Here is a 14,602-nt window from a genome sequence, read left to right on the forward strand (position 1 = left end):
TTGAGGCTATTCAGAAAAAAAACCTTCACTATGTAAAGACTTCATAAGAACACACATACACACACACACACACCAGCCATTTCCATTTTGACTTGTGCAAAATTTGCCCTGAGTTTCTTAGCAAATTTCCTTGAAGCAAATGCAAATGCAAAGCGTTTATTAAGCCTGTAATACCACTAGCGTTTTCCCTTCTCCGTTGCAGTAAACAACCAGAAAATGAAAACCAAATTCACTCAAGCTGATGCTCTTTTATTTAAACTAGCCCTGAAATAATGAGTTTTCTCCAAAGGCAGGAATTTCATTATTGACATCCTTCTCATCAAGCATTCAATCTTACAGCATTCAGCTTCTGTTTCCACCCACCTTAAATATCAAATGATCTGCCTGCAAAACAGAATTGTAAAGATTCTATTACAGCTTTCTTTGGTTTGTAGATTGATTTGAGCTCAGGTCCTGAGCGAAGCCTTATCCAGAGAAGAGAAAACTTTGATCTCACTGGTTCATATTCTTTTAATACCACACAGTTTTGGTTACGTCAACAGAAAGGAAAGTCATTTCAGAGGCGTCATTATATTTTGATTAAAGAATATGCAAACACATTTTTTGTTTTGTTTTGTTTTGTTTATAACATTGCTGAATTATGTACAATGCGACCAGAAACATTTATTAATAAAGTAAACAGAACCAGCTTTGTATGGAAGTTTGTTTTCTCCACTAAATAAAAAATAAAAAAGGTAATTCCGACTTATTTCACAATTCTGATTTTTTTTTTTTTTTTTTGAAATTGAAAGTTTACATCTTGCAATTCTGAGAAAAAAATTCAGAATTGCAAGATGTAAACTTTCAATTTCAAAAAAAAGTAAAGTCGCAAATGCGAGTTATAAAGCCAGAATTGCAAGACATAAAGTCGCAATTCAGACTTTTTCTCAGAATTGCAAGTTTATATCTCGCAATTCTCACTTTATAACACATAATAACAAAAATTGGACATTATAGCTTGCAATTGCGAGTTTATATCTCGCAATTCTCACTTTATAACACATAATAACAAAAATTGGACATTATAAATTGCTATTGCGAGTTTATATCTCGCAATTCTCACTTTATAACACATAATAACAAAAATTGGACATTATAGCTTGCAATTGCGAGTTTATATCTCGCAATTCTCACTTTATAACACATAATAACAAAAATTGGACATTATAAATTGAAATTGCGAGTTTATATCTCGCAATTCTCACTTTATAACACATAATAACAAAAATTGGAAATTATAACTTGCAATTGCGAGTTTATATCTCGCAATTCTCACTTTATAACACATAATAACAAAAATTGGACATTATAAATTGCAATTGCGAGTTTACATCTCGCAATTCTCACTTTATAACACATAATAACAAAAATTGGACATTATAAATTGCAATTGCGAGTTTACATCTCGCAATTCTCACTTTATAACACATAATAACAAAAATTGCGAGTTTATATCTCGCAATTCTCACTTTATAACACATAATAACAAAAATTGGACATTATAAATTGCAATTGCGAGTTTACATCTCGCAATTCTCACTTTATAACACATAATAACAAAAATTGCGAGTTTATATCTCGCAATTCTCACTTTATAACACATAATAACAAAAATTGGACATTATAGCTTGCTATTGCGAGTTTATATCTCGCAATTCTCACTTTATAACACATAATAACAAAAATTGGACATTATAAATTGCAATTGCGAGTTTACATCTCGCAATTCTCACTTTATAACACATAATAACAAAAATTGCGAGTTTATATCTCGCAATTCTCACTTTATAACACATAATAACAAAAATTGGACATTATAGCTTGCTATTGCGAGTTTATATCTCGCAATTCTCACTTTATAACACATAATAACAAAAATTGCGAGTTTATATCTCGCAATTCTCACTTTATAACACATAATAACAAAAATTGGACATTATAGCTTGCTATTACGAGTTTATATCTCGCAATTCTCACTTTATAACACATAATAACAAAAATTGGACATTATAAATTGCAATTGCGAGTTTACATCTCGCAATTCTCACTTTATAACACATAATAACAAAAATTGCGAGTTTATATCTCGCAATTCTCACTTTATAACACATAATAACAAAAATTGGACATTATAGCTTGCTATTGCGAGTTTATATCTCGCAATTCTCACTTTATAACACATAATAACAAAAATTGGACATTATAACTTGCAACTGCGAGTTTATATCTCGCAATTCTCACTTTATAACACATAATAACAAAAATTGGACATTATAACTTGCAACTGCGAGTTTATATCTCGCAATTCTCACTTTATAACACATAATAACAAAAATTGGACATTATAAATTGCAATTGCGAGTTTATATCTCGCAATTCTCACTTTATAACACATAATAACAAAAATTGGACATTATAAATTGCAATTGCGAGTTTATATCTCGCAATTCTCACTTTATAACACATAATAACAAAAATTGGACATTATAAATTGCAATTGCGAGTTTACATCTCGCAATTCTCACTTTATAACACATAATAACAAAAATTGGACATTATAAATTGCAATTGCGAGTTTACATCTCGCAATTCTCACTTTATAACACATAATAACAAAAATTGGACAATATAAATTGCAATTGCGAGTTTACATCTCGCAATTCTCACTTTATAACACATAATAACAAAAATTGGACATTATAGCTTGCAATTGCGAGTTTACATCTCGCAATTCTCACTTTATAACACATAATAACAAAAATTGCGAGTTTATATCTCGCAATTCTCACTTTATAACACATAATAACAAAAATTTGACATTATAACTTGCAATTGCGAGTTTATATCTCGCAATTCTCACTTTATAACACATGATAACAAAAATTGGACATTATAACTTGCAATTGCGAGTTTATATCTCGCAATTCTCACTTTATAACACATAATAACAAAAATTGGACATTATAAATTGCAATTGCGAGTTTATATCTCGCAATTCTCACTTTATAACACATAATAACAAAAACTGGACATTATAGCTTGCAATTGCGAGTTTATATCTCGCAATTCTCACTTTATAACACATAATAACAAAAATTGGACATTATAGCTTGCAAGTGAGCAAAAAAAGTCATAATTGTGAGTTTATACTAGAGGTCTGCTACCGGGTTCGGGTTAATGTTTCATGAATATCTTCAGGTTTGTGTTTGTAACTAAGAGAAACTATATGTAGCCTAGTTAAGGTTTGCGTCTGCTTTTGTGCGCACAACACAGCAGACGGCACTCAAACCTTTAGCTATGAGTGCGATAAGGCAAACAACTACTGAGGGAAATTAGTGCCAAATGATGCAGGGAAAGCTGCACTACAAATTCCACCGAATAATGGGGAACATATTCGTCAGTCACAGTCACTCCTCAACGTGTTTGCTGGATAACAGGTGAGCCAGGGGATAGCACAAAATTATAGGCTACACAAACTTATAAAATTACTACGCAATAATGTGTGTAAGTGTAAACTGAGCACAGCGCCAATCAAATTGCAGCGCTGCAGTCTCTATATGTCTTTTAGAAAGCTTTGTCATGTATTTGTGTCAAGTATTTATCAATAAAATACTGCATCATAAACATTTTTCTATTTGATGTATATTTAAACGTTTTAAACCTTGAGAGGCAATATGATAGATGATATGATACATGAATAAATCAAATAGCTGCGTTCTCTCGCATCTCTCAGAAATCAGCAAACACTACACCATACACATTTTCTACTATTTGACATATGTATTTAAATGTTTAAAGGTGCCATCGAATTGAAAATTGAATTTATCTTGGCATAGTTGAATAACAAGAGTTCAGTACATGGAAATGACATACAGTGAGTCTCAAACTCCATTGTTTCCTCCTTCTTATATAAATCTCATTTGTTTAAAAGACCTCTGAAGAACAGGCGAATCTCAACATAACAGCGACTGTTACGTAACAGTCGGGATCATTAATATGTATGACCCCAGTATTTGCATATGCCAGCTCATGTTCAAGGCATTACACAAGAGCAGGACATCTGGATCTGTGCACAGCTGAATCATCAGACTAGGTAAGCAAGCAAGAACAATAGTGAAAAATGGCAGATGGAGCAATAATAACTGACATGATCCATGATAACATGATATTTTTAGTGATATTTGTAAATTGTCTTTCTAAATGTTTCGTTAGCATGTTGCTAATGTACTGTTAAATGTGGTTAAAGTTACCATCGTTTATTACTGTATTCACGGAGACAAGAGCCGTCTCTATTTTCATTTTTAAACACTTGCAGTCTGTATAATTCACAGACACAACTTCATTCTTTATAAATCTCTCCAACAGTGTGTAATGTTAGCTTTAGCCACGGAGCACCATCAAACTCATTCAGAATCAATGTAAACATCCAAATAAATACCATACTTACGCGATTAGACATGCTGCATGACGAACACTTTGTAAAGATCCATTTTGAGGGTTATATTAGCTGTGTGAACTTTGTTTATGCAGTGATAGATTCGAGAGCTCAGGAGGGGGCAGAGAGCGCGAGCAATTAAAGGGGCCGCAGCCTGAATCGGCGCATTTCTAATTATGCCTCAAAATAGGCAGTTAAAAAAAATTAATTAAAAAAAATCTATAGGGTATTTTGAGCTGAAACTTCACAGACACATTCATGGAACACCTTAGACTTATATTACATCTTGTAAAAAAAACGTTTGATGGCACCTTTAAAACATTGCACGACGTGATAAATGTATGAGTGAAAACTATATGAAATGAAGCACTTAAGTCAAATAGTCGCGTTAAAGTCTCACTGAATCATAGCCTACACAAATTTTCTACCACTTGATGTGTCTATTTAAATGTTTTAAACCTTGTACGATATGATCTTGTAGTTTCAACCAATAAATAGCTTAGCGGTTACATGCTGTGTAGGTCTAGGTCTTACAAAGCTGATGTGGTAGCAAGAATACAGGTAGGCCTACATCTCTATACAGCGTCGGATTTCGGGTTCGGGCATAAACTTTAACAGTACCGGTCGGGTTCGGGTCGGGTCGGGTCAAACGATCGTGGGCTCTGGCTTCAGTTTAAAGCCCGTGCAGGCCTCTTTATACACACAAAACTATGGAAGCTTGTTTCCGCCACAATATAAAACAATTTAAAAGATAATTGCAACTTTTTATCTCGCAATTCTGACTTTTTTCTCAGAATTGCGAGATAAAAAGTTGCAATTATTTTTTAAATTGTTTTATTTTGTGGCGGAAACAAGCTTCCATAGTTTTGTGTGTACTGTATGTTGTCATTAAATAATAAGTTGAATTGAATAATATTGTGGCTGGCATCCCAGCAAGAACAAAACATTTCTACAACATTTCTCTTCAAAATGTTGCATTTTGGTTGCAGTTAGGTAGTGTTGCAATACAACATAAAAAAAAGTCTAGAACAGAGAAGAATCCTGCACACTATAGTAGATTGTAAGAATATGAATTGTTTATTGAAAAAGCCAGTCATGTTTTGGTATGTGACCTTCATCAGCCATTTCTTGTTTTTCTCTCTTTGAAATATTCATTGTATCCAATCCACCTGTTTGCAAGCATTCACGTGTGTGCGTGGGGGGTATTTATTGTTCAATATTAAAAACGGTTTAGAAATATAACAAATATTTAACTAAATCATGGAATGCAGTTTACTTATTTGGATTTGCCAAAAATGATTAGAACCAGACTGCAACTGTGAGAAACAATACAGTTAAAGTGTTAGTTCACCCAAAAAAATGAAATTTCTGTTATTAATTACTCACCCTCATGTCGGTCCAAACCCGTAAGACCTTCGTTCATTGTTAAAATAGTCCAAGTGACTACAGTGGTTCAACTTTAATGTTATGAAGTGACGAGAATACTTTTTGTGTGCAAAAACAAAACAAAAATAACGACTTTATTCAACAATTTCCACTCTACCCTGTCATTCTCCTACGCAGTTTACGTTAAAGACACACTGCAGAGCTGCCGTTTTTTTATGTCAGAATGCCGACTGACAGAACAGCGTCAGCCAATAATGAGCTGGCATTCAGAAGTAAATACAAAAGTGCTGCACTGCATTCACTGCGTAGGAGACTGACAGGGGAAAAGAAAAATCGTTGAATAAAGTCTTTTTTTGTTTGTTTTGTGTTTGCGCACAAAAAGTATTCTCGTTGCTTTATAACACGAACCACTGCAGTCACGTTGACAATTTTAACAATGTATTTACTACTTCTCTGGACCTTGAATGTGGTAGTTTCGTTGCTTTCCATGGGACACAAGAAACCTCTTGGATTTCATTAAAAATATCTTAATTTGTGATCCAAAGATGAACGAAGGTTTTGCGGGTATGGAACGACATGAGGGTGATTAATTAATGACAGAAATTTCATTTTTTGGGTGAACTAACCCTTTAAGTCGCAAATACATAATTTTATACAACCAAAATAAAACATTATGAAAATACTTGACAGGTTTTCTCTAAGCAGCCTTGAAATGTCATATTTTAAATATGTTGTGGATTTTTTTTAATGATGAAAATACAACCAGGTCAAATCAATAAATTTATGGAAAGTTTTGTTTACTTTATTTTTCGAAGACAAATTTGCGCCAACAGCAGGCAATTTAGCAGCCTGCCAAATATTACACTTAAGTAAATTGTGATTATTTATATTCATTTGACTTGGAAGAGAACAGCAGAAGAGATGTCTGGAATTTGTACACTAGAAATAAATATCTCACTCATGCAAACATTGAGCCGCACACACACACACACACACATGGTCAGTCTGAAAGAAGACCAGTTTTATTCTTTTGAAATGTTGATGTATTTTTACAGCATTTAGCAATTCATTTCCTGGGGTCTTCTACGGTATCTCATTTTACTAATTTCACCGGTCACTAATCGTATACCTCTTTCAATGGTCAGACTCTCAAAATAACCCTCCAGGTTTTGACCAGCATGATTTCTATGCCAGTTTGGTGCAGGTCTAGCTTGTAAACCAAGCCTTTTGACCAATGACATCTTGATATCAATATCCCAAAACACATTATGCAACAATGCTCTTGTCAAGAAGGTGAAAAACAGAACAGAAATCGTCTCATTGTTGACTCACTGTCGCTCCAGAAGACCAATCCTTGTATTTCATAGATATATTGACTATTGTATAAACACTACACAGTGTCAACCTACACAATCAGCATCAACCTTCAAGTGCTGTGCTAGCATCTGACTGAATGTGATACATGCTGAAGCTGAGTTAAAGCACTTGGTTGCAGCAATTGAGAACAAACATATATGTGCTCTCTACATAAATAACGTTGTAGTAAAAACTGAACACTGCATATTAAGAGAGCAGCCAATTACAAAACTGAAGGATTCTCATTATCATCATCAAGTGAGCAGCTTACAGCAGCTGGTCGTTGGCAGAAACTGCTTCCTTACTGATTGGAGCCAGCCTGAGATTCCGGAGCCAAATGATGTTTGTAGAAATTCACAAAATTCGGTTCAACAAAGAATTTTAAAAAGCTTTATGACGCCAACTGACGACTGAGACAGAATCAAGTCCGGCCTGATAACAATGCCGTTTCAGCAGCGTAATAAGAAAAGACATTAATTTGCAGCAGAATAATGAAACGGGTTCTTTCGCGTGCTCGCAGCAAACAGTCGGATCTCCTCTGGGACTACATTAGAAGCCGGCATTTCACGGATGCAATGCTAGATCTGACTCTCGTTGGCCCCACACTAACACTGACAGTCATGCCCCCTCAGGCTCACTGCAATTACTAGGCAGGGGCCCTAAAGTCTAAACTTATCTGATTATATTTCCATTCGGCACTATCCAAACAGTTTTACCGCTCGAACGAGTCCGTTTAAAAGCCTCCTGGAGCGAGATACAGGCTCCACACAGTCATTCCACTGGTTCTCTAATATTAGGGCTACAATCGCATTTGGTCTCGAGACAGATTAACGTGAGCCACCGTCTTGATAAGAAGAAAAATTTGACATCCTGTAATGAAAAAACAGACGGAGCCTTTCAGAGATCGACCTGCCTCATTTTGAGCCCTTTATTCATTCCTCAGTCTACTGACTGTATGAATAAACATCAGCAGACTGCAGTGGCGAGGAACGAGGAAGAGCTATCGTGTAGACGGCGTGGGATAGCAGGAGCTGGGCTGTCAGTTTGTTTTACCTGGGGGCCATGTGCTGGGGCTGTCGCAGCTAGGGCTCGCAGAAAACGCTGTGCATTTTGTCAAAAATTCACGAGACATCTGCTGCCATGCCGGGACCTTGCTTCCAAGACGTTTAATTAAATAAGTGTCACGGCGCGTACAGATAAATATGAAGCAACTGGTGCACGGGCGCATAATTATGACAGGGCATCTAGGGAGCTGCGGTCTTCCATGCTCATTATGGTCCATCTGGGACATCAAAAACCAGCGCTTAAGTCCCATGTGTTCATATGGGAACGAGCTTTACTGGTGCCCTCAAAGGAGGGGAACATCCGCATGGTGGTGAATTTAAACTACGACTGTGGCTTGAATTTCCTGGAGCTTTTAAAGGAGACCTATTTTGCCCCTTTTCACAAGATGTAAAAGACGTCTCTGGTGTCCCCAGAATGTGTCTGTGAAGCTTCAGCAAAAAATACCCCACAAATCATTCATTAAAGGTTGTCAAATTTGCCCCTATTTGGGTGTGAGCAAAAACATGCCATTTTTGTGTGTGTCCCTTTAAATGCAAATGAGCAGCTGCTCTTTGCCCGCTTTCCAGAAGAAGGCGGAGCTTTAACATCTCGCGCTTCGGCTGCTCAACAACAACAAAGCCGGAGAATCTCACGCAGCAAAATTGAGGATTGTCAGTAACAGTGTTCAGCCTTACAATGTTCAAACCGGAGTCGGACACTGATGGAGAGACTCAGGAAGAAGTTACAACTTTTAGAATGAAACTGGACGTTTCTGAACGGTTAGTGGATAAATTTGTGTAGTTGCTGTGGAGTTGATTCAACTCATCGACTAGCATGTGCCGTCATGTTAATCTTTTGTGCAAAACCCGTATGGACGCTCACTATACATAGAGTACCCTACCTGTTTGCCAAACAGAGCTATACACACTAGGCTAACGTTTATGATTGCTATCAAATGCTGTGAATGATCTAATATTTTTTTCAAAATACCGCTCAGACAGAAACTCAAGCTTGCCAGGGTCAACTTGCAGGCTTTCCAAGCTAACGAGACTTGAACTAGTGTTCTGTGCTTGTCTGTGCAGCCAACGACAGAACAGTTAGCATGCTTTGCTCAAACTTTTGCCATGGCTTTAGAACTGGTACACCATTTTCGCAAAATTACAGGGTTGTCCTTTTTCACGTTTTCTGAGTTGGTAGATGCACCGGGGACCCGATTATAGCACTTATAGCAACATGGAAAAAGTCTGATTTTCATGTTGTGTCCCCTTTAAGGCAAATGTGTCAGACCCTCCTTATTTGCGTGAGTCTGTGGATGTGTATGAATGAACGGCGGTTGGCTTCTTGACATATGCCTGCGCGCACACATTATCCTGCTTAAACAACAGCGCAGGCAGTTTTAATCACATAAAGATGTGGATTCCAGCCGAATTCATTTTTGTAAGCATTGAGGATTATCAAATATAATCAGAAGATTTAAAGATGGCTGACAGCTGTCAAATGATCAAACAAAGTGCCGAAAAGACATTGTTTCAATATAACAGTCAGGATTAGTTCAAAATTCAAGGAAATATATACATACAGACATTAAAAAATATTCTGGGGCATATTGACGCTTTTCTTCAAGCGTTCGAAAAGCATTTGTGCATTGGTTTAATGGAAGCCACTCCAAAGGTGGTCAGCCTCTCGTGTGGGTTTCTGCTTTTCAATGAGTGCAAAATAAGTGGCACACTGTTGGAGCCATCTCTTTTTGCGGACTCTATCAGGTATCCCGGTGGAATTAGAGCCCCGATCGCTATTAAACGCAGCACGAGAAACATATTCAGCCTTTGGATGGAAAAAAACAGCACATGACACCTCTGTGTCCCCAGAGACCTCTTCAGCTTCTGAGCCCTCCTAATTTATGGAACACTCCGTACTCCCCACGCTCCGCAAGGATGACTGAACCCATTCTGCTGTACCCCGCGCACCAGTCACGCTGATACTCATTAGCGGCAAGCTTCAGAACAAATACGCCGGCGGCCCCGTGGGGGAACGTTGGGCATCAGAGGCTCGCTGCTCCCCGATGGTGGTTGATGCCACCCTCCGTGAAGGAAAGAGCCTCGCGACTGCTGCTGCTGCTGCTTCTTCTCGCCACCCTCTGTGACAGGTACCCATTTGGTCGTTCGGGGCTGCAAAGTCTGGCAGCTTCAAGTGGAGCCGAGCAATTGATCACCAGAGAAAGACTTGAGGTGAAAAGGGATCAGAGAGCTTTTTCTACCCATTGACCAAAGTGCTAGGTTTCCTTTTAGTCACCGCTAAGCTCCCTTAAAGCTATCCAAGGGCATTGAAAGTACACTTAAGGATGAAAACAGGGATCTAATCAATACTGGGAAAAACAAAGTAGCCCTGAACAGCGCAAAACAAATGCTGGACAGACCTTGTCAATGGTGTGCTAGTGTATGCATACGCTCTATGACAGGATGCTTATAAGTGTCAGCAGACACTGTGCCATGCATAATAGGGGACGGCTGAATGCTTCTTAGATAAGATAGGAGGCCGTTTATACCCCAATGTGGCCTGTTCAAAGGCTGATATGCTCAAGGATTAGGCTGCTTTTAGTACTCCAATGCTTAAGGCATTGTAATGATCAGATGCACCTCAGTCTATCCAAGCCTCTTCACAGTGAATGAATCACCAGTGCCAGTACTTTAAGATCTGTCAAACAGGATGGATCACTGGGCTGTATATCAGCCATCTGCCTGCGGATGCCAGGGCCATTTTTACAGCAGCTAATAGATGAGAAATGCACCCCGCGGACAGAGCAGAACACCTTGTCAAAAGGTAAAATACCCTTAGGAGTGAACTGGACGAAACGAGAGATGGTATGACAGTCAGGGAGATGAATGGGGGATTGATGCAATTAAATTGTTGGTTTATGTAGTTGCTCTTCAAGTCAATTTAAATCAAGATACGCTTACAATCTCTCTTTCTCATGTTCTTATGTGTTATATTATATATTTAATTAATTAAATTGTGTTATGTTATATATTTGATTATTTATTGACATGAATTGTTAAAATTTTGTGGATCTTTTAAGGGATGCTCAGGTCAACAGTTGTCCTTTCAAACCAGACTGTGTGACTCTATTAATTAGATTTTTTTTAAACTGATACTGCTATCTAGAAAACGGCACACACACACGTGTGTATATATAATATATATATCACAGGGGTGTTTCCGAGGGAGGCAGTGCCTCCTTAAAAAATTAGGATGAGAAAATAATACATATTACAAAAATAAAACAATGCAAATATTACAGGATATGACAATAAAAGTGTACAAGGCACTAGTTTTTCTAAAGGAACACTGTCCAACAGCGACACCCGCAGGTGAAGTTACAGCGGGAGTCCGCGACTCTTGTGCCTCCCTTCCCCTCATAGAGAATCAAAAGTCCCCCTAAAGCGTGCGGTGGGTTTTGTGGGGGTAATAAAGAATGAATGGGGGAAAGTCACGTGAGAGGAGGCAGTGCCTCCATCGCGCTACAGATAAGATCGGACTGGATATGATTGGTTTGTGTGATAAATCCCGCTTCTTGTTTACGTGCGAGTTCCGCGCGTCAGTTTGAATGAACAAATGATGGTGTCAATGGGAATACTAATTAAAAAGTAAGTAAACAGCTCACCCAATCAGATATCACCACTTTATGTCATGTCACAATCAAACTTGAAAAGACCTGAAAGCATGATGACTGCGGGGGTTTTTTTGTGCAATCAGCTTGGTGAAATTAAAGATACATACATTAAAGAGAGATACATTAAAGAGTGTTTACCGAGCATGACTGATGATCCGAAATAAGTTGACTATTAAAAAGAGCAGCTGAAAATCAATACACAAATAAAATATATTGTTTAAATTGTTACTGCCTTTAGTTATTATTTTGGAATAAATGTAAAAATGCTTAAAACACTAACTTGATGAGATTGACTTGGTTTTAATAAATAAAACATTCATTACATTGTTAATGTGAAAATACAAAATAGAAAAAAATTGTTTGACTCCTCATTTCATAATACCACTGCACGGCACTATATATATATATATATATATATATATATATATTTCATTCATAATTTCTCTAACAAATAAAATCAATCAGAAAATGTGCAAGGCGCTCAGTATATTTTGAACATTAACAACATGGTGGAAATGACCATTTATGTTAATCAACCAAAAGAGCACAGTTCTTAGCTGATTGTTAAATTGCCCAAATACCAGCCGATTCATTGTGTTTCCGTCTACCAAGTAGGCAAGGAAGCATGATGACTGAAATGAGATGAATCAAAACAAATTAATTCATGATTTTAATTCAACTAGGCACATGGCATTTTCTTGAAAAGCTTGCATCCATTATTGCATTTTGGCATTTGTCATTTTCTATGATTTTATCACATATTAACCGAGATAAATGTTTTATTCTCTGAACAGACCTCTCTTTTCAAACTTTACTCATTGTGTAGGAAATGAACTGTAATGTGCAGTATTGATGCTGGGTGCCTGTTGTTTCTCCATCCCTTGAGATTGTTCTACAAGTGATGGAGCAAGTTGGTCATAGAGACCACAGGGTATCATTTCAACCGCATCTTCATAGCAGCAAATATCACATTCCAAACTTCACTGTTAAATAAAGAATGCTTCATTCCTAAAGGAATACTAATAATGTGAACTGACTTTAAGATCTTTATTCTAATCTGGAAATTTTAGTGTATGCATGAATGATTTGTTTAATTCTAATAGGATTCGTCCCATTAGAATAGGTTCCGAATTATGATTTAAATTCCATTAGCATTCCTTTTGGATTCTTTCCATAAATCCCACACATCACTGCCTTCTGAGCGCTGAGTCTCAGGGGCCACTATAGGATCGGAAACGCTTACCTTGCGCCCAAGTGTTATTAATGAATGAAAACATCAGAATCCATCCGGCGCCCCACTTCAGAGTTAACGCGCGTCTTGACATGATGCTCCGACACGTCTGTGAGCCCGCAGCACGCGTTCGCCAGCGCCGCGCTGGATACATGTTGCGCCGTAGTCCCGGTTTCCAGACAGCAATAAGCGCGTTGCTCTCGTGCGTCCAAAACCAGCGTTTAATAAGGAGGAGTCTATAAATCAGTCTGAACGCGTCAGTCACCAATAAACTGCTGCAAAGTCTGATGAAGCAAAGTTTATGAACTGTAACAGCATAAACAGCACGAATTCAAAAGACATTCATTTTATTTTTTGTTAATTTTTTTGTTTATTTTTAGGTTTATCTAGAAAAAGTTAGTCAATAAAAACGAAATGGCAAAATTTGAATCTCAGAAACCTTTCTGAACTAGGTTCAGATGAATTAATTCAGTCATTTGCGTTCAAAGGAGTGAATCGATTCCGCTGCATCTCTGCGCGTCATGAGGCATCTCTCACAGGATGCTCTGGAAAGAGACACTATAAAGCCACTCCTCGAGAAAAGTAAAGGCTGAAGTAGGTGAAGTCTCGATGAGGAAATATTCCGTCCGGTATCTTGGATGTGTTCCCCCAAAATGCAGTGTCCGTGTCCTTTCAGTAGTGCGAGTAACAATGTGTGAGTGCCCGACAACTCAGGACTGACGCCGAACTCCTTTACTGCGGGATGTCGCCACCACGCGGCGGGTGAGAGAACTGCATCTTCTTATTACGAAGCAGCCTATGTTCGTAATACTGGCTATCCATTGATCCATTGTGGAAAGTTTGGCCATTATTCATGCTGCGGTGAGACTATGTTTAAGAAAACATCAAGGGTTTTTAACGCAAACACGCAGCGAGCTCTAATTATGAACATTTTATTAATTAATATAGAGTTGCGAGCATAGTTCAAGAGGTCCACAATTATCCCATTGGATGCCAGTATATATATCTTCTTATAACTCCACAGTGCAAGTTCTCTGTTTGCCACGAGAGTAGGCTACAAACTCCTAGAGCAACATAATTATTAGTGCTCTCTTCTTTCTCTCTCCCCCAACTCTCTCTCTCTCTCTGAGACCGCAGGCTCAGTAAGCTTTGATCCTGAGGACACAAATCTGGTTTTAAATTCCGAACAGATCCACAGACTACTGCACTCGTTACCCAAGCATGCTATGACTCACGTACTGCACAACTGTTCAAGTTACATCCAGAAACCGCATCCATTCCCACACTGAGCAGGAGGCAAAAATCTAAATGTTTACTCGCAGTCTAAATATAAGCATGTGAGGCATACCTTCACCAATTGAGCTTCAATCCTTAGACTCAGCATATGGTAAGATGGTAATGATAGTAGCACTAATTATTGTGAAGGTGGTTGTTATGTCGA

At 37.7% G+C, this 14,602-nt stretch overlaps 1 protein-coding gene across 4 annotated transcripts in view; it reads right to left on the reverse strand.

Annotated features, from left to right (window-relative positions):
- sdk2a (sidekick cell adhesion molecule 2a) overlaps nucleotides 1-14,227 on the reverse strand; it is a 168,680-nt gene extending 154,453 nt beyond the window's left edge. For 3 of the 4 annotated variants that reach the window (XM_048182929.1, XM_048182922.1, XM_048182911.1), the window contains exon 1: nucleotides 13,174-14,226. In XM_048182929.1, coding sequence (XP_048038886.1) covers nucleotides 13,174-13,315 — 142 coding nt within the window. In that variant the 5' untranslated portion in view covers nucleotides 13,316-14,226. Of the gene's footprint in view, nucleotides 1-13,173 lie in introns of all 4 variants that reach the window. The other variant, XM_048182937.1, reaches the window with a different exon arrangement.
- Nucleotides 14,228-14,602: the final 375 nt, after the last annotated feature.

The sequence above is a fragment of the Megalobrama amblycephala genome, linkage group LG1 (genome assembly GCF_018812025.1).
Source record: "Megalobrama amblycephala isolate DHTTF-2021 linkage group LG1, ASM1881202v1, whole genome shotgun sequence".
In the NCBI taxonomy this organism is placed as follows: domain Eukaryota; kingdom Metazoa; phylum Chordata; class Actinopteri; order Cypriniformes; family Xenocyprididae; genus Megalobrama; species Megalobrama amblycephala.